The sequence below is a fragment of the Lithobates pipiens genome, unplaced genomic scaffold (assembly GCF_037356315.1).
Source record: "Lithobates pipiens isolate NorthernLeopardFrog02 unplaced genomic scaffold, aLitPip1_a1.2 Scaffold_8, whole genome shotgun sequence".
Lineage (NCBI taxonomy): Eukaryota > Metazoa > Chordata > Amphibia > Anura > Ranidae > Lithobates > Lithobates pipiens.
In genome coordinates, this window is record NW_027507903.1 from 232910493 (window position 1) to 232929202 (window position 18710).

The 18710-nt window shown below is 42.1% G+C and overlaps 1 protein-coding gene across 23 annotated transcripts in view; it reads right to left on the reverse strand.

Annotated features, from left to right (window-relative positions):
- Positions 1–18710, reverse strand: part of NAV3 (neuron navigator 3) — an 873011-nt gene that overhangs the window by 200563 nt on the left and 653738 nt on the right. For all 23 annotated transcript variants that reach the window (XM_077474065.1, XM_077474059.1, XM_077474072.1 and 20 more), the window contains one exon: positions 6640–6749. In XM_077474065.1, coding sequence (XP_077330191.1) covers positions 6640–6749 — 110 coding nt within the window. The remainder of the gene's footprint in view (positions 1–6639; positions 6750–18710) is intronic.

Sequence of the window (18710 nt, forward strand, 5' to 3'; positions counted from 1 at the left end):
GTTAACCCCTTCCCAGTCAGTGTCATTAGTACAGTGACAATGTATATCATTAGCACTGATCCCTGTAATAATGACACAGGTGATGTCAGTGGCAGTTAGTTAGTTCCCCCAGTGTCAGTTGGTGTTAGATTGTGCACGGCAAACTGAAAATCCTCTTCGTTGATTGTCACCATTAGTAGTATATATCTTAAAAACAAAATTCTAGTATATATTGCATAGTTTGCAGGCGTTATAACTTTTATGCAAACCAATCAATATACACTTATTGGGATTGTTTTCTTCTTTTTATCAAAAAAATGTAGCAGAATACATTTTGGCCAAAATGTATGAAGAAATGTGATTTAAAAAATAAAATAAAAACATTACTGGCTATGGTTTATAGCAGAAAGAAAAAAAATAAGTTTTTTTTTTAGAAATGCTCTGTTCTTTTGTTTATATCACAAAAAACAAGTGGTGAATAAATACCACCAAACGAAAGCTCTATTTGTGTGAAAAAATTATATAAATTGTGTTTGGTTACAGCATTTCATGACTGCGCAATCTCTAGTTAACATAACACAATGCAAAATAGCAAAAAATGGCCTGGTCATGAAAGAGGTAAACTCTTCTAAAGCTGGAGTGGTTAACTAATGTGTAACCATTGAATGTAAGATGATTTCATATCAGCATGCAGAGCTGCATGTTGATGCAATTTTTAGTGAATGGGACATACAGTAGGTTCTTTTTGAAGCTGAAGTTTAGGTATGGCGATTTTTTACATTGGTCCAGCTTGGACCAATATAAGTATGTATGTGCAATACCTGTGAGATCACTATGAAAGCTAAAAATCACTGTAATAAGCACCCCTATTACAATTATCTCCACTAGCTTCCGGGTTCCATGCTAAGCAGCTGCTGAGGAGAGTCAGAAACTGCGGACATGGTGCAGGAGGAGATAGTCAGAGGCTGCAGACATGGTGCAGGAAGAGATGGTCAGAGGCAGCGGACATGGTGTAGGAGGAGATGTTCAGAGGCTGCGGATATGGTGCAGGAGGAGATGGTCAGAGGCTACGGACATAGTGCAGGAGCAGATAGTGAGAGGCTGCGGACATGGTACAGGAGAAGATAGTCAGAGGCTGCGGACTTGGTGCAGGAGAGCAATAACAGGAGGCAGTCACAGGCTGAAGAGGGGTCTTTCCCGGCTGTTATGAGAGGCGCGCACTACTGCCGAGACCTCACAGAGGGGACACTGCTGCCTTACATTTAAAGATTGAGCTGGTGTCATTACATCAATGCACATGCGCCCATCTGCCCGAAAAGGGCCGAGCATGTAGGGGACTTCCCGAGTGGCAGCAGCGGTGCAGTTGACATGTCGGCCATGGCCCGCAGCCATATCTTTTACGGGCACCGCTGGCCTCAAGCAGCCCCAGGGCAGAAAGCCTTGCCTGCCTACTGTGAAATTTCCCAGTATACGGGTAGGTCAGTCCGGCCCTGACTGCTATGCCCGATAAACGACTCAAAGCTATAGCCCCAGAAGCCACCCCCTAACGACGCCACTGGTGATCACATTAGTGCATGGAGAGACTGGCTTTGGAAGGAGGTGCTGCAGAGATTTGTGAACAATAGGGCATGCTTGATTGAGATAAAGCGCTAACACAGCTTTTTTTGAGTATTTTAACCCGTGGTATATAAATAGTGTGAAGCGGTAAGTACTATGTGTTTCTTTCTGTTTTTATTTCTGAGGTTTTATGTTTACTGGAGGTATCTGATGTAGATACATGGGGGCTGATTTACTAAAATGTGCAGCTTCCAGTTTTTTTTTTGTCAAAGCTTAATTGAGTAAGCTGAAATTAGAAGCTGATCGGCTACCATGTACAACTGCACCAGATTTTGCACTCTCCAGTTTTAGTAAATCAACCCAATGGCGTTGTTAAAGAGCCAATCCCAAGAAAGAACTTTAAGGGGTATGAGACCTCAAATTTTGAGAGGTCCATGCTACAGGTGAGCATGCTACATATAATCTTGGGATTGCACAAGGGTGAGATAAGCTGTATACATTTAAAATGATGGCAGACCTCATTCATCTCTGGGAACACATTGTGGGGTGAGCAGATATACTTACACAGTAGAAGGAAGTAGTGGAAGGCACAGTATGGAAATATGTTATAATAATCTTTAAAGTGGTATTAGACCTCAGAATCATTCCGAGGTCCAAGCTATAGGATGAGCATACTACATTCACCGGGAGAGGTATGTGTGGACACTGTGGGGTCTACAATTTAGTGCACCTCTGCATAGAAACCAATCAGGTTTTTTTTTTGTCAGAGCTTAACTGAACAAGCTGACATTTTGCAATGTCCAGTTTCGGTAAATCAACCCCACTGTGTAATATTCTTAACACAAATTGCATTTTCAGAGATGAATACATGACAAGGATGAACTCATGACAAATAAAAAGAAGAGTATCAGTTTGGATTTAATTAAATGAATAAAGTGGGATCCAACCTCCTATCATTTAAAGGTCTATTTTAAAGGATGAGCACATTTCCAACACTTTGAGTGAAGGTCATTGTGTAAGCAAAACGTTTTTGGAGGTGGTACAATGTTATGAACTTTGAAAGTGTGTGGAGGCACAAAAAAAGCAATAGAAGGGATATATATCCCTATAGTGCACTATTATTATATATATTATTTTTGTGAAACTTTATGAAGACCTTTATATTTAGATTATAAGTTTGCTAATTTTGTTTATTTTAAACTCAATCAAAGAACACTTTGTTCATAGAGAAAATGCAAAGTGTTCTCTGAATGCCATGCGTGCCAAGCGAGTGGCCTTCTGTGTTTAGTAGGAAGAAGGGCACGGGACCCTGGAGTAGTAATGTCTACCACAGTTATTTCCAGCTTCCACAAGGATCCCACAGTTATGGCATATACATACTTACACTAGCCCAAGCTTGGCCTATGTAAAATTTGCCATACCCAAACTTCAGCTTTAAAGTCAATTTGGCTCTATTGCATTGCAAAATTGCATGTCGGCTTTACAGTAGAATCTTCCTAACAGGAATACATAGTATGAATGATGATCTCAGTGTATTGCTGTTCCTTCATTGTACTGTACAATCACAGGCTGGAGCAAGTCCTGGACCAGGCTGTTTTGCTCAAGTGCAGTGTAGTCTGTAGAAAGGTCTTAAAGAGTGCAGGAGAGAATTTGACAGGTGTTGAGGAGGTGTCTTCTCCTTAATGCTTACTTTAACCTTGAATTGAATGGGTCACATTCGGTCGGTGCTATGCCCGCCAAAAGCAACAGGGGCTATAATTACTGTCACGGACATGGCATGTAAACACCCCCGGCTGCTGCCTCTGCAGCTAAAGGGTAGCAATTGGTGGGTGGTAAATGCTATAACACAGGGTTTTACCAACCCCTAAACACTAATGTGAACAAGCCCTAAAACACCCCCATTATGTAAAATGGCAAGCTTAGTTAAAACTATGGGTGCTAGACTTGTGTGATTGGTTTCATTACAAATCGAAATTCTGACAAAATTTTCATTATTCGGAGAGTCATATGAATTCCAATGAATCAAAAATTAATTGTAACAAGACAAAGTATCCGAATTTGAATTTAAAAATGAATTGCATTTGAAAATGAATTCAAATTGGAAACATACTGCAATTAATACGGGAAGGTATAAAATTGAAATAAGGTGATGGTTCCTATTTAGGCTGCTTTATAGAATAGAATAGAATGAATAGAATAAAACACAATAGAATAAAATAGAATGGAATTGAATAGAATAAAAAATAATAACGTGCAATGGAATAGAACAGAATAAAAAAAAGAATAGAATAGAAAATAAAGTAATATAATAGAGTAAAACAGAATAAAATAGAATATAAAGAATAGAATATAATAAAAAAATAAAAGAAATGAATATGAAATAAAATAAAAAATAATTGAATTTAGTAGAAGTAGAATAGACAAAAATAGAATATAATAGATTAGCATAGAATAGAATGGAATAGAACAAATGTAGCCATCTCCTGAAATTGGAATTTTGAATTTCAAATTCAAATTTTGAATTGATTTGAAAATAATTAATATACAAAACGAATTCAAGTATAAGAAACAAATTCAGGAAAACAAATGATTCTAGCATAACTAATATGATGAAGCCAAATTATTTACTTAATAAACAAATCTGAAACTAAACACATTTTTTCTGTCATGCACATCTCTAATGGGTACTTCAGAATCCTTTTGTAGAATAATACAGGCAATATCTGTAAAGCTTTATGTGAGGCTGTATATTCATTTCATGGATGGAAATCCTTTTTGGAAGGCAGATAAATAGTAAAGGCTCATTTTCTCAGTATGGTATAAGTAATGTGCAAAGTCAGAGCTGGTCTTGAAACATCCAGTACTATTTTTGAGGTAACTGGGCTACATTTCAGATACTGTATGTCTGCCATCTGTTTCTGTTTTGCTGGCAGTTCAAGAAAGCACATGTTCCTGAGTCGGGCTTGGAAGTCGGATTAGCATTTTGGCCCCATATAAAAATAAATAAATAGTAAAAGATTGGAAACTGGCATTATATTTCCACTCATGCAAAAGTTAGCAACAAAGTGGAGAATTATTTATTTTGCCGTTGCCACATATAAATCTGTAGTATGTTTTGTGGTAGAAAAGATTAATGAATTATAAGAGCAATAAACTGGAATGTTATTGATATTTTATATAAGTATGCTGTTTTAAATGTGATAATTCTTTTAATCAATGAAGGTGACACTTGGATCTATATGCTGGGTTTAGACTACAAAGGTTGACAGCATTGAACAGCATAGCAAGCAATCATTTAAAAAAAAAATTCATGAAGGCCAATAAATACAAATCTGGTGGCGCGGTACTCCAATGATGCTTGTTCGCTACTGTTTATCATCCCCAACTGTGTCTGCCTTCTCTAGATATACAGCATCTTTTTCTCAGGCAAACTGCTTAGACATTGGACCATTGGAGACTTGGAGCTATGTAGGAAGTGGGGACTAGTACCTACTGAAAATGGTACTTGCTCCCGTCAAAAAAATCAAACTATGTAAAGTGGAGAGGGGAGGGTTGGGAGTATATCATGTCTAAAATTTGAATGATGGTCTGCTTTAAAGTTATATTAAACCTCAGTTTTTAAGCACTTTCAGAAGCTGATCTAAAGCATATGTTACCCCAACATTTCATATACCTAATCTGTGCCTGTTGTACCATGTATTTGTGATCAAAGTTATTGCGGGGAATTAAATGAAGCTGCTGCGCCACTTCTCTGGCGTTTAATCTCTCTTATTAAGATATTGTGCCAAAGTTATGAAGCATTTGTGGCGCTTTCTGTTCTGACATCGACTCGTGAACCAAATTCAGGAAGTTCTAAAATGCACAGCTTTTACATTGTGTTGCATTGAATGCGCCAAATGTAAAAGTGGATCTAATTAAGACCAATGTTATTTTAGCCTGCACTGAGAAAAACTGGCTCAGATAGGTTTTGTGAAAGTGCCTCTTGTGTGTTCCAAAGGTGGAGCAGCAAGAGCCTAATTCAAGTAGTTCTACACAGTCACATGAATTTGGCACATTCTTCACCACTTTTAGAACACATGAGAGACACTTTTGCCAAATCTTAAGTCTTTATGAATTCCAGGGATTGTGTTCTCTTTGCAGCCTCCCAAAACCCTCCTGCATTGTGTAAATCCTTGGTTGTTCTTACTGGTAAAGCTTCAATATTTCCAAAATTTACAGGTCCTTACCTGCCTCCGGCACATTCCTAATAGTGACCCAATAGGAATGTGTGGGGGTGGGGATTGGCTGCAAGCATTGATGCTACCCCGAAATGTCTGAGGCTGACAATTGGATGTGATGGAAGCTTTTGGGAGGCTGCTGCATGCACTTCTACCTGTAGGATTATCTTTAACGTCACTTTCACATGGGCTTCAGCTTGTAAAGGAGCAGTGTCCACTGTATGCCTTTACAAAGCATTTGCAGAGCTTTCAGCAAGCTTTGTTGAAGCTTTTCAAGCACCCTTCAGCTCCACTTTGTAAATGTTAAACACAGTTTCGAATGGGAGTACTAATTTCCACTTTGAATAAGCTGCTAGCAGGCTTCAGCACTACCTAAAGCTTGCTGAAAGTCTTCTGAAGCCTGCAAGCAGCTTGATTAAAGTATCAATCAACACTCCTATTGGGATCTTGGTATAACATTTCCAATCAGGATCTGAATGGCACTTTAAAGACTTAAAGAATGCCGCTTGAAGCTTTGCAATAGCTTGCTGAAAATTCCATAAAAGCTTGCTGTTCACACAGCTCTTATACAAGCTGAAGCCCATGTGAAACAGGCCCTAGGTTTCATGCATGCAGCAGTACAGGGGCAATACAGCATGCAGAGCCTGCATAGTTACTCTTCCAGGACCCACTGCTGCCAAGTACAGCTGTCCATTAAGATAAATTAGAAGTTACGGCTGTTTGCAGTTATTTGCAAGGGGTTGCGGTAAAGCTGTATTTGGTGGCTGCGGGTCCGAGAGAGTGAATACACAGGTTCTGCTCTTCTGAACGGCTCCTGTATGGCACTGTCCATCAAATCTAACACTGTATGAAAGTGAAGGTTTCATGTATTCATTGATCTACTTACCAGAAATCTCCTCCAGGCACTGTTTGGCTGTCTTACTGTATGATTCACTTTTCGTTGGACTAGTGCAGGGATCACCAGGTGGTAAAGTGGTCTCATTTTCTGAGTGTGTTCTGAAAAGAAGATCATTTTATCTTTCTCTTTAATCACATGTTTATATAATAACATCACAAAATCAATCTGCATATTAATGAACATATTAAAAATGTCTTCCACCAAGTTAACTTGCAATACCCATCTGTTGGTGGCTACATTACATCAAAACAAGAGCACAAGTCTGAAACAATGTTTTCATAAATAATGCAGAAGGGAAGTCATGTTGTCAGAAGAGATAGAGCACTCCGGAGATTACACTGTTATCTCACAAAAGCACTAAACCACTTGAAAATTATAACTTGATTTAATGTCTCTTATGATGTTTATTATCAGCCCATGCAGATGACTATTTACTATCAAAGAATATTTCATCTCAAGGAAAGCTCATAAGGCTGACCCATTTAAGTTGATATTTTGATGTAGAAAATATATATCCAGGGAAGCCGGGACTTCTTTGCTGATAACCATTAGTTCTTAAAGTGAGCCAGAATGACAATAAAAATACAAGGCTAATATAAAACCCCATAACAGGCACTAGGTGCTAGATATATCTTTAGTTCTTAGGAAAACATCTGTTTCTGAACCATGAGCACTACATATAAAATCCAGGACCTAAATAGTGGAGTTCAAGTTGAAGATTGGGGACACAATGCATCCTAATTTGGGGTCCCTGTAGGTACAAATACAGTTTCCTGATCATTAAATACATATGCAGGCACATTTTAGTGTTTTTTTCTTGTTATATATTTTTTTTATTTTTTATTGTCATGCCAGGGTCACCTCAAAGTTAATGATACACTTTGAATAAATTTAAATCTAAAACCGAAGAACAAAAATATAACTTATTGCAACTTACTAGTCCTTGGATGTGGTGGTGGCTGCATTAATCATCTTCTTCTGAGTTGTTTTTCCCTTTATTTTTCCCTGGTGATCCTGCCAGCAACACACTTCCTGTCCTAGGGACAATAACCTTGTGTGCGAGCCACTCAAAAGGGTACTAGTCCTGGTTCACTGCTATGAGTGCTGGCTGGAGAGAAAGCCCATCCCGGCTCCAAATGTCAATGTGTAGAAGTTGGAGTATCCCTAAGCCACACACCAAAGAAAACCCACTTGTAATGGTATGTGGCAACCTTAGCACGGGCTCCTGCCAGACCACGCTCCTGATACATTTCATCCCATTTCCCCCCTCGAGTTCAATCATGGGAAATATGATTAAGTTCCGAGTGGCAGAGTGAAATGCATTGGGGACATGGACTGGTGGAGTGGTGAGGTTGCCACATACCATTACAAGTGGCTCTGCTTTGATGTGTGGCTTAAGGGATACTTATCCCTCTACACATTCCTGTCCTAGAGGACTACACCTACAAAACTGTATCTATGGAGGAGCAGCGTTGTCACACCTGAACACTGGGGGGGGAGGGGGGAGGTTTGGAAGTGACCTTTAGTCTTTGGAGATAGCTGGGACCAACTGTAAGTGATAAAAGTGCATCAGATGCAAAGTGCACATTAAGGATGAGCTCAGGCATGTTCGGACATGAGTCAGAACCCGCCTGAGCTATCCCACCAGAAAGCTGTCAAAGCAGACAGCCAATCACAGGCAGCAGAGGTATTCCCCACCCAGTAGCCACACATATATATGCCCTTTGTATATGTGTGGCTGTCTGGTGGGGCATGTCTCCACCACCTATGATTGACTTTCTGCTTTGACAGTTTTCTGGTGGGATAACTCAGGCAGATTCGTGCTTGTGTCCGAACATGCCTGAGCTCATCCCCAGCTCACAGGAAATTATCAGTTCCCAAGATGTCTTGGGGGATCAACAGGTATTTCTTTTTACTTCTCAGACAGTAGTAATAAAACACTTTCAATTGTATATTTAGGGTAACTCCACTTTCACGGCTTAAAATTGCTCCCTCCCTCTTCTAACACCTATACTAACTACCCTGTAAAAGGAAAATGCATACTTGACTATTCTCAGGGTGCTCCGGTCCGGGTCACGTGATCAGCTCCCAGCAGCCAGCTTCCGGGAGGGACAGCTGACAATGAAAGCCCCATAGTAAGCCTATAGATGATGTTACTACCCAGGCATTCCATCCATTTTCAGAGCTCTCTCCTCTCCAAGAAAGCTGGCGCTGGAGAGCTCATGTGACCAGAGCAAAGCGCCCTGAGAATAGGTAAGTATATGCATCTTACTTTTACGGGGTAGTTATTATAGGCGTTAGAAGGGGGTGGGAGCAGTTTTAAGCTGTTAGTTCTAGCCTACAATTACACTTTAATGTCAGGAGATGTTGCACTAGGCCACTGCATTCTCTTTTTTTCTTTGTGTTTTTAATGACTGAAGCTAGAGACAGCAAGGCAACTTTTATTCCTAGAAGAAAGTGAGCAATTCAGACCCTGTAAGAAATAAATGTAATATTCTGCGCTACGGTAATGGAAAGTGTGGCTGCTGCCCACCCCAACAAAATCCCACAAATGTGGGATAGTAAAGTATATAGTGTAAAAGGAAAGGGGCTGAATTGGCACTGCCTAAAAATGGTATATATAATAAGTGTGTTATGTGTTGTATATGACAATACTTTTTTAGTTTTCATTATTATTATTTCTATTATAATATTATCAGTAATGTCTGACATAGCACAGACAGTTAATAAGTTTGATAAATCTGAAAGTTGCCATTGCTGACCTCCTTCTGAAAATACCTGCCTGGCTGTTTTTGAATTCCCATACTTTGTGAGTCATTGACCCTAGGTCAAGCAAGCTAATTTGCAGCCATAGTGGATTCAGAGTTATTGATATGATACTTGTATTATGTCAGAGACTTACAGTAATAAAGTCATTAGATTAGGACAGCCAGGCAATTAGCATTTTCAGAGGGAGAGCAATGGAAGCCACCATATTTTCTTAACTATGTTTCAAGAGGCCTAATTATAATGGCCAAAGTGCTACTTGTTTACTAAGGTGGAAATAATGCAGGTTACTTCACTAACTTATATTCCTCTCTGTATTTTTTGGTTTGTTTGTGGCAAATTTGCCATCTTTCATCAGGTCTTTAGTATGCCCCTAAATATTACTGACAAAACACTGTTAATCTGCACAGTACTTTAAAAATAGCATTATTCAATACTTGTATATGCATGCATATGCTTTAAAGTGGTTGTAAAGCCTTACAAACCACTTTCACCTACAGGTAAGCCTAGATTAAGGCTTACATGTAGGTCCAAGAAATATCCCCTAAACCTACACGGTTTAGGAGGTATTTACAAAAAAGACAGGCACCGCTGTCTACGGCGCATGCCTGTGAGTGGCCAGAGCAGCGATACCCGGAAGATGATGGGCCCTTCTGGCTCCTGTGTCAGGCAAGTGACACATAATGGGCTAACATGCGATGCATAGTAGTCCATTATGCTTTACCTTTGTAGGGAGACAAAGAGGAAGTAAACCCATCAGGGTTTACTTCCTCTCTAAAGGTGTGTCTTCTGGACCTAATTATATGTATGCTTCTCTAAGTAAGATCATTTATCTAAATCTGATGCAAAAGAGAGAATAAATGATGTTTCAGGTGATCAAGATCAACATAAAGGCTCACCGTTATTTCTTTGTATAATGGAGAGTTAAATGTGGGCCACACTGTCTAGAGTTATATAACGGTTGCTTGACAGTGCAGAGTTGGCAGTCATTTTTGTTTGACAATGCTATGTGATCTGCGTTTTTTTTGTTGTCTATTTTCACTACACAGCACATCTCTGAAACAAGGTGAGATTTTTCCTTTTTAGACCCAAATTGTATGACTATATAAGTCCATTTGACTATGCAAATTTTAAATACTCACTGCACTCCATCGATCCACATTAATCCATGTCCTCCAGCATGGCTTCACCTAGTCCTGGCCTGACTGAAATTTTTTTCCGATGAATCTACCAAAAAAAGCTCATTTGTGATTGAAGTCTAGTATGGGTGGATGGAGGAGTGACTTGTACAAAATTTCATGTCACTTACGCCTCGTATACACGATCGGACTATCCGGCAGACTTGCAGCGGAGGTCCGCCGGACTTTTGAAATGAACGGACTTGCCCACACACGGAGTAAAGTCCGTTGGCTCCAGGTAGATGAAACTAGCGCCACCTGGTATGGATTTAAAGGGGAAACCCTACGCCAAAAAAACGGTGTGGGGTCCCCTCAAAATCCATAGCAGACCCTTATCCAAGCACGCAGCCCAGCCAGTCAGGAAAAGGGGTGGGGGCGAGCGAGTCATACCAGGCCGCGTGCCTTCAACATGGGGGGGTGCTCCATGTTGATGAGGACAAGGGCCTCTTCCCAACAACCCTGGCCGTTGGTTGTCGGGGTCTGCGGGTGGGGGCTTATCAGAATCTGAGAGCCCCCTTTAATAAGGGGGCCCCCAGATTCCAGCCCCCTACCCTATGTGAATGAGTATGGGGTACATTGTACCCCTACCCATTCACCTGGGGAAAAAGTCTTCTGCTAGTTTTTTACTAGTGGAGGAGCCCGGCTTTCTCCTTCGTCGCCGTCCGGGGGTCTTCTTCCGACTTCGGGGGTCTTGTCCCGCTCTTCGGGGGTCTTCTTGCTGGGCCTCCGCTTTCTTCTTCCAGCTCTTTTACTAGTGTTGGCCCGGTCTTCTGTCGCTGTCGCCGCCGCCACGTTCTGCTTCTTCCGCTTCTTCTTCTTCCTTCTTGCGATGTTGACACGATGCTCTCTCCAGCCTTAACAATTTTGAGTCAAAACTCCTTTCCAAGTCCGCCGGACTTTTGGTAAGAAAAAGTCTGCCGGAGCCCACACACGGGCAGATTTTCCAGCGGACTCTGGTCTGCCGGATAATCCCATCGTATGTATACGGCATTAGACTCAGCCAGATGACTACAGTGCTGTCAGGAGATGCTAGTCTTCATCAAACCTTAATATGGGTCCCTTTGCTCAAGTCCTGAAGGTGAAGCCTTTTTTCATCTGAAAAACATTGGCTGTATCTAATGCTCTTAAAGTGTCTGTAAAGGTAGAAGGCTTTTTATCTTAATGCATTCTATGCATTAAGATATAACGCCTTCTATGTGCAGCAGCCCCCCCCCCTCAGCCTCCCTAATACTGAGCCCCATCTCTTTTCAGCAATGTCCACAAGTGCCTTGTGCATCGGGGGACTCTCCCTCCTGATTGGCTGAGACACAGCTGCTGTCAATCAAAGTCAGTTAGCCAATCAGGAGAGAGAGGGGTGGGGCTGGACCAGGGCTCCGTGTCTGAATGGACACACGGAGCTGCAGATTGGCTTGGGTGCCCCCATAGAAAGCTGCTGGCTGTGGGAGCACTCGAGAGGAGGGAGGGGTCAGGAGAGCTGAAGAGGGACCTGAGAAGAGGAGGATCTGGGCTGCTCTGTGCAAAACCATTACACGGGGCAGGTAAGTGTAACATGTTTATTATTTTTATAGAAAAAAAACGAGACTTTACAATCACTTTAACTATTAAATGTTTCAAAACGACCTTTAACCGCTTCAGCCCCGGAAGATTTTACCCCCTTCCTGACCAGAGCACTTTTTGTGATTCGGCACTGTGTCACTTTAACTGACAATTGCACGGTTGTGCGACAACAGACAAACAAAACCAACGTCCTTTTTTCCCCACAAATAGAACTTTCTTTTGGTGGTATTTGATAACCCCTGCGGTTTTTATTTTTTGCGCTATAAACAAAAAAAGAGCAACAATTTAGAAAAAAAATAATTATTTTTTACATTTTGCTATAATAAATATCCCCCAAAAAAATATATATATTTTTTTTCTTCAGTTTAGGCCCATACGTATTCTTCTACATATTTTTGGTAAAAAAAATCACAATAAGCGTTTATTGATTGGTTTGCGCAAAAGTTATAGCATTTACAAAATAGGGGATAGTTGTATGGCATTTTTACTGAGTTTTTACGGTTGCACGCACTGTGCCATCTGGATGACTTATAGGAGTGCTTGTGCATCTCCCGATGACAGCGGGCGCTCCCTACGCTCGCACGCCAATCATCCACACATGACATTGGGGGCGGGGCCTTTTGAGCCCTTCCTGGATATAACTTGGAGGTTTAGCACTGCATGGTTTCATTTGCAGCTCTCTTTTTCAATGAACACACATTCTTGTGGAAACCGCTTCCCATACAGTTATATACTTATTTCACTCAAGTATATTCATTTGTTTTTTTCACATGGTTCCTCTCAAATGCTTACCTGCAGCCTGTCTCTGATCACACAGGCTTATACTTGCACTTCATTTCTTTCCTATCTTTCATTTTTCCTCCCTCTTCCTGTTCACTTTTTGATTTTCACTCATGCTAGTATCTGGTATCTCTTTATCACATCTCACTACAGTCCTTTTGTCCATGCCATTCCTGGCTCTAGTCTTATATCTACATATAGATTTGTCTATGCCATTACTCCTGTATTTTACCTACTACTCCAGATTATCTGACATACACCTTTATTTTTACAGTCAATAGTTAGTTGGACATAATGAGACCCATAGGGATACACATTTTTCATCCATGCGATGCTTTCCCTCCAATCTGACCTGTGTGGGGTTACTTTCGGCTCTGCCTTCTCAGCTCCCTGGCGAGACACCTGCTGCCACTGTTTGGAAGCTGCACACCCGTTGGTTTGGCTATGTGTAGTGGTAAGTATGGGGCCTTTACTCATTAGGTCCCTCTTACCCTCTGCCCTAAAATACCAATATCATGTCATATACTCAATCTATATCCTTTCACCTTAGGTACAATTCATACACATCTACCCCTGAAGAGTGAGTTGGGACTCGCGAAACATGTCGGGTACACCTGATGTTTGTATGCTATGTGATTGTTCATACACAAATGTACCATTACTACTATTATTTTTATTATACCCATTTATATGTATTCTGTATGAATTGGCCTTCTTTGATGACATTAATGCATGTAATAGTTTTAGTAATAAATATATACTGTATTTACTGCTGTTACTTTCATTTGCTTAGCGGTGCCCACCTCATGTAAAATCCCAGGGCGAGATTTTTCCATTTTGTTGCATATTTTAGGGATGGAGGTGTGTCACTGGTGAAACCAGACATTTCTCTTTTTTTCTAGTACATTTTCTAAAACAGTGCAGGCAGTGTACACAGTATCTAATATAGTGTTTACAGTTTCTCTTACACTTCTGGTGGCGTACACAGTATACAATACAGTGCAGCCATTGTACAGTTGCTAATACAGTGCAGGCAGTGAACACATTATCGAATGCAGTGTGTACAGTTTCTACTACACTTCTGGTGGTGTACACAGTATACAATACAGTGCAGCTTTTCTACAGTGCAGGTGATGTACACAGTACCTAATACAGTGTGTACAGTTTCTACTACACTTCTGGTGTACACAGTGCATAGTACAGTGCAGCCAGCCAGTTTATAATACACTTCAGGCAGCATACACAGTATCTAATACAGTGTAGTGTGGTGTTGCAAAACAAAAAATACATTATGTCCGGAAGGCCACCAAGGAGAGGCAGATACTCACAGGCCACTTAAAGAGGACAAGCAGCCTCTGTGTCTACAGTCAACAGTGGTGGTCCTGGACATGGTGCATCCTCTGCAGGTGGCCGTGGGGCACACGTGTCCTTTTTTTCTGCTGCTGGCCGTGTTATTGTGCCACAACATGCAGAAGAGTTGGTGGAGTGGATAACAAAGCCACCCTCATCCTCCTCATCCTCTGTCACCCAGGCTCAGAGTAGTTTAAATTCCAATGCAGCAGCTGCCAAAGCAGCCTATTCCACCGGCTCCTTGTCCACAGTCACTCCTTCTGTAGCCCCACCATCATGCACGGAGAAGTCCCCAGAATTATTCAACCACAGTGTCAGGTACATGCTGCTGGAGGATGCGCAGCGATTTGAAGGCTCCAGTGGTTCCCAGGTTGAGGAAGGGAGCAACGTGAGCCTAGAGAGAGGGGGTTCACAAGAAGGACAAGAAACTGGCAGTTATGTTCCCCCAGCTGCAGCATACTGCCAAGTTTGCTCCAGTGATGAAAATGGAGGGGATGATGATGTCACTGACTGTACTTGGGTGCCTGAGAGAAGAGAGGAGGAGGAGGCCCAACTCCAATGAGGCAGGATGCCCTCTATGGGGCAGCCACCCTGTTGCATCACACCGCAGAGCTCTGCTGGTGCAGGGTGCTACTGACTCCCCGCTGACTTTTTCGACACGTGTGCTGTTTACAACCTATGTCTGAAGCGTGGCCAGAACAGCAGCCGCTTAAGCACCACATGCTTGATCAGACATACGATCACCTGCCATGCAGTCCGTTGGCAACAGCACTTGAAAGACCCACGTCAAAGAAAAAGGCGGACTTCTCCTTGCTCCTCATCTGGGATCTCCAACCCTACTATACCTCCAGTCCTCTCAAAAACCTGCACTGAGAGGAATGAAGGTATAGCAATAGGTGTCCCAAGTACTTGCAGCCAATCTGCTAGCAGTAAACCACTATCTGATTTTAGCAGGCACATTTCCTACCCCAGTTGCTGAACCATAAAATGAAATTTGCTTGCAGCCATCCACATACTTAGCGTCTAAATGCTAGCTTGGTCAAATTGCTAGCACTGTAACTGCTGCCTTTTCAGTTGGTAGACTCTGCCCCCTTTCGTGAATGTGTGGAATGTGCTGTACCTCAGTAGCAGGTTCCAAAATGCCATTTCTTTTCACGGAAGGCCATTCTGGCTCTCTAATATCAGATGGAAGGCAATGTTTTTGCCTCGTTGGACGGGGCGATCAGTAGTAAGGTTCATATTACCTCTTATTAATGGTTCAGCAGGCATGGGCAGGGACATTACGTTTTCGCCACAGTGCACTCTGCTGGCAACTGGAAAGGATGCAGGACAGGGTTCAGTGTTATTGGAGCTTGTTCCGCCACCAAGCTTCCAAAATGCTAGTGGTGATTCTGCCACAGCTCTCTCCTCCACCCCTCCTCTTCTTTTCCCTCTATGGCCTCTTCTGCAGATTTGTCCTCTGAACCAGTGATGTTCCGTAAGCGTTCAAGGGGCTATGCAAGCAGTCTTAAAGATGCCATGCAGTACTTGAGTTGGTCTGCCTAGGGGACAGGAGCCACACTGGGGTAGAGATTCTGTCAGCTCTGCAGGAGAAGGCTCAGAGGTGGTTGGCGGAATGCCATCTTCAGCCTGGAGTGGTTGTATGTGACAATGGCACCAACCTTCTCTCTGCCTTCTGACAGTGACATTCAAAGGGAATGCAACCTGCCAACCAACTGCCTCATTTGTGACATGCCCACCAGGTGGAACTCAATGTTGGCAATGCTGCAGTGGCTGCACAGATAGCAGAGGGCCATCAATGAGTACCTGTGTGAGTATGGCACCAGGACAGGGTCAGGGGAGCTCCTTTTCGCCATGCCAGTGGATACTGATCAAGGATGCATGCACTGTCCTGTCACCATTTGAGGAGGCCACAAGGATGGTGAGCAGCGACAATGCATGCAGCAGTGACACTGTCCCTCTAATCTTGTTGGAGCACATGCTTCGTGGAATCATGGACAGGGCACTTGAGGAAGAACAGCGGAAGGAAGAGGAAACTTCCTTACCTCTCAAGGCCCCCTTTATCCAGATAGCATTCTTGCGGGCCCGCCAAACACACAGGAAGAAGAGGAGAAATAGGGGGATAGTGTCAGCCTGGATGTAGAGGATAACACTCAGCAGCAGTCTTCAAGGGCTGATTTTCAGTCCCCAGAAACCCAAGCATTTGTAGGTGGCTGGGAGGAGGTAGTTACGGATAATGTGATCTGAAAACTTACACTGCATGGCCTCCCTGATTCTGCAAAGCCTGCAAAAGGACCCTGGTATCAAAGAGAGGGGTCATTACTGGCTGGCAACCCTTCCTCATCCACATTACAAGGGTAAGGTTGCAGAACTCATCCTGCCTTTGCAGAGGAAGCAGAGGATGAAACATCTTCAGGAGGCCTTGAAGAAAGATTTATGCAATGCATTTCCAGACCCTGGGAGGTTATAATTTCCTGGTGCTGGACAACGTGTTGCTGAGGCTTTTTTCAGTAAGAGGAAGAGTGGTGGAGAAGGTGGCTGACCGATGCCTTTAAACTATTTTTCAGTCCTCAGCACAAAGATCTGCAAGCAACCATCGCCAGCATCTGCATTACATGGTGCAGGAATATCTAGAGGCAAGAGTAGACTTGGAGACCTTTCCAACAGAGCATCCACTGGGTTATTGGGTCTTGAGGATGGACCACTGGCCAGAACTTGCTCAACATGCAATTGAGCTACTGGCCTGTCCTGCATCCAGCATGCTTTCTGAACGCACATTCAGTGCTGCTGGAGGGTTTGTAATGGATCAAAGAGTGTGCCTGTCCTCAGACTCTGTTGATAGGCTCAGATTTATAAAAATGAATCAGTCTTGGATCATCAGCACCTGATTCTGATGTAACTGATAGAATTTGCTATGGATGAGGGATCCCTTGAAGACTGCCTATGCTGACTATTCTATTTCTCCTCAATCTTGATGATGCTATCTTCCAATAATTTTGGTTTAGGGCACCACCACCCAAGGCCCAATTTTTCTGCCACTGTTTAACAGTAGCATGTAATTACAATTTTTGATCTAATATTTCACAGCAGGGCCCGTTCCTGCGCCCAACAAGAGTATCTGTGAGGGGTTATAGTGTTATGGCACCACCACCATAAAGGCCCAGTTTTTCTGCCCCTGTTTAACAGGGCCATGTTATTACAATTTTTAATATAATATTTCATAGCAGGGCCCGTTCCTGCCTCCAAGAAGAGTATCTGTGAGGGGTACAGTGTTGTGACACCAGAACCCAAGACCCAGTTTTTCTGCCCCTGTTTAACAGGGGCATGTAATTAAAATGTTTGATATAATATTTCAATGCAGGGCACGTTCCTGCACCCAGCAAGAGTATCTGTAAAGGGTTACAGTGTTGAGACACCACCACCACTGCCCAAGAACCAATTTTTCTGCCCCTGTTTAACAGGGGCATGTAATTAGAATTCTTGATATAATATTTCACAGCAGGGCCCATTCCGGTGCCCAACAAGAGTAACTGTGAAGGCCTACAGTGTTCTGGTACCACCAACACCTAAGGCCAGATTTTCTGCAGAGTATATAGGGCAGGCCTTATAGTATATATACTGCTGTTCAGAGTATATAGTGCCTGGGGGACCCACATGCCATTTAAAAAAAAAAAAATAGGTGCGGGGTTCCCCTTAATATCCATACCAGACCTGAAGGGCCTGGTATGGATTTTGGGGGTGACATCCACACCATTTTTTTTGTATTTTTATCTATATTGGCAAGATCCTACAATACATTACAGTTGGAAGCAGTTTAAAATTACATTTCTAAAGGAAAAAATGACATATAACTGTGGCACTGTGAACATGAGAAAGATGCGCTACTTTACAGGCATACTAAGGACATCCCTAGGCACAACATTTAAAGGAATATTTAATTTATTGGTTCACTTTAAGCATTATTAACCACTTCAGCCCCGGACCATTTTGCTGGTCAAAGACCAGACCACTTTTTGCGATTCGGCACTGCGTCGCTTTAACTGACAATTGCGCTGTCATGTGACGTGGCTCCCAAACAAAATTGACGTCCCTTTTTCCCACAAATAGAGCTTTCTTTTGGTGGTATTTGATCACCCCTGCGGTTTTTATTTTTTGAGCTATAAACAAAATAGAGCGACAATTTTGAAAAAAACGCATTATTTTTTACTTTTTGTTATAATAAATATCCCCCAAAAATATATAAAAAAACATTTATTTTCCTCAGTTTAGGCCGATACGTATTCTTCTACATATTTTGTTTAAAAAAATCGCAATAAGCGATTATTGATTGGTTTGCGCAAAAGTTATAGCGTTTACAAAATAGGGGATAGTTTTATGGCATTTTTATTAATATATTTTTTTTACTAGTAATGGCGGCGATAAGCGATT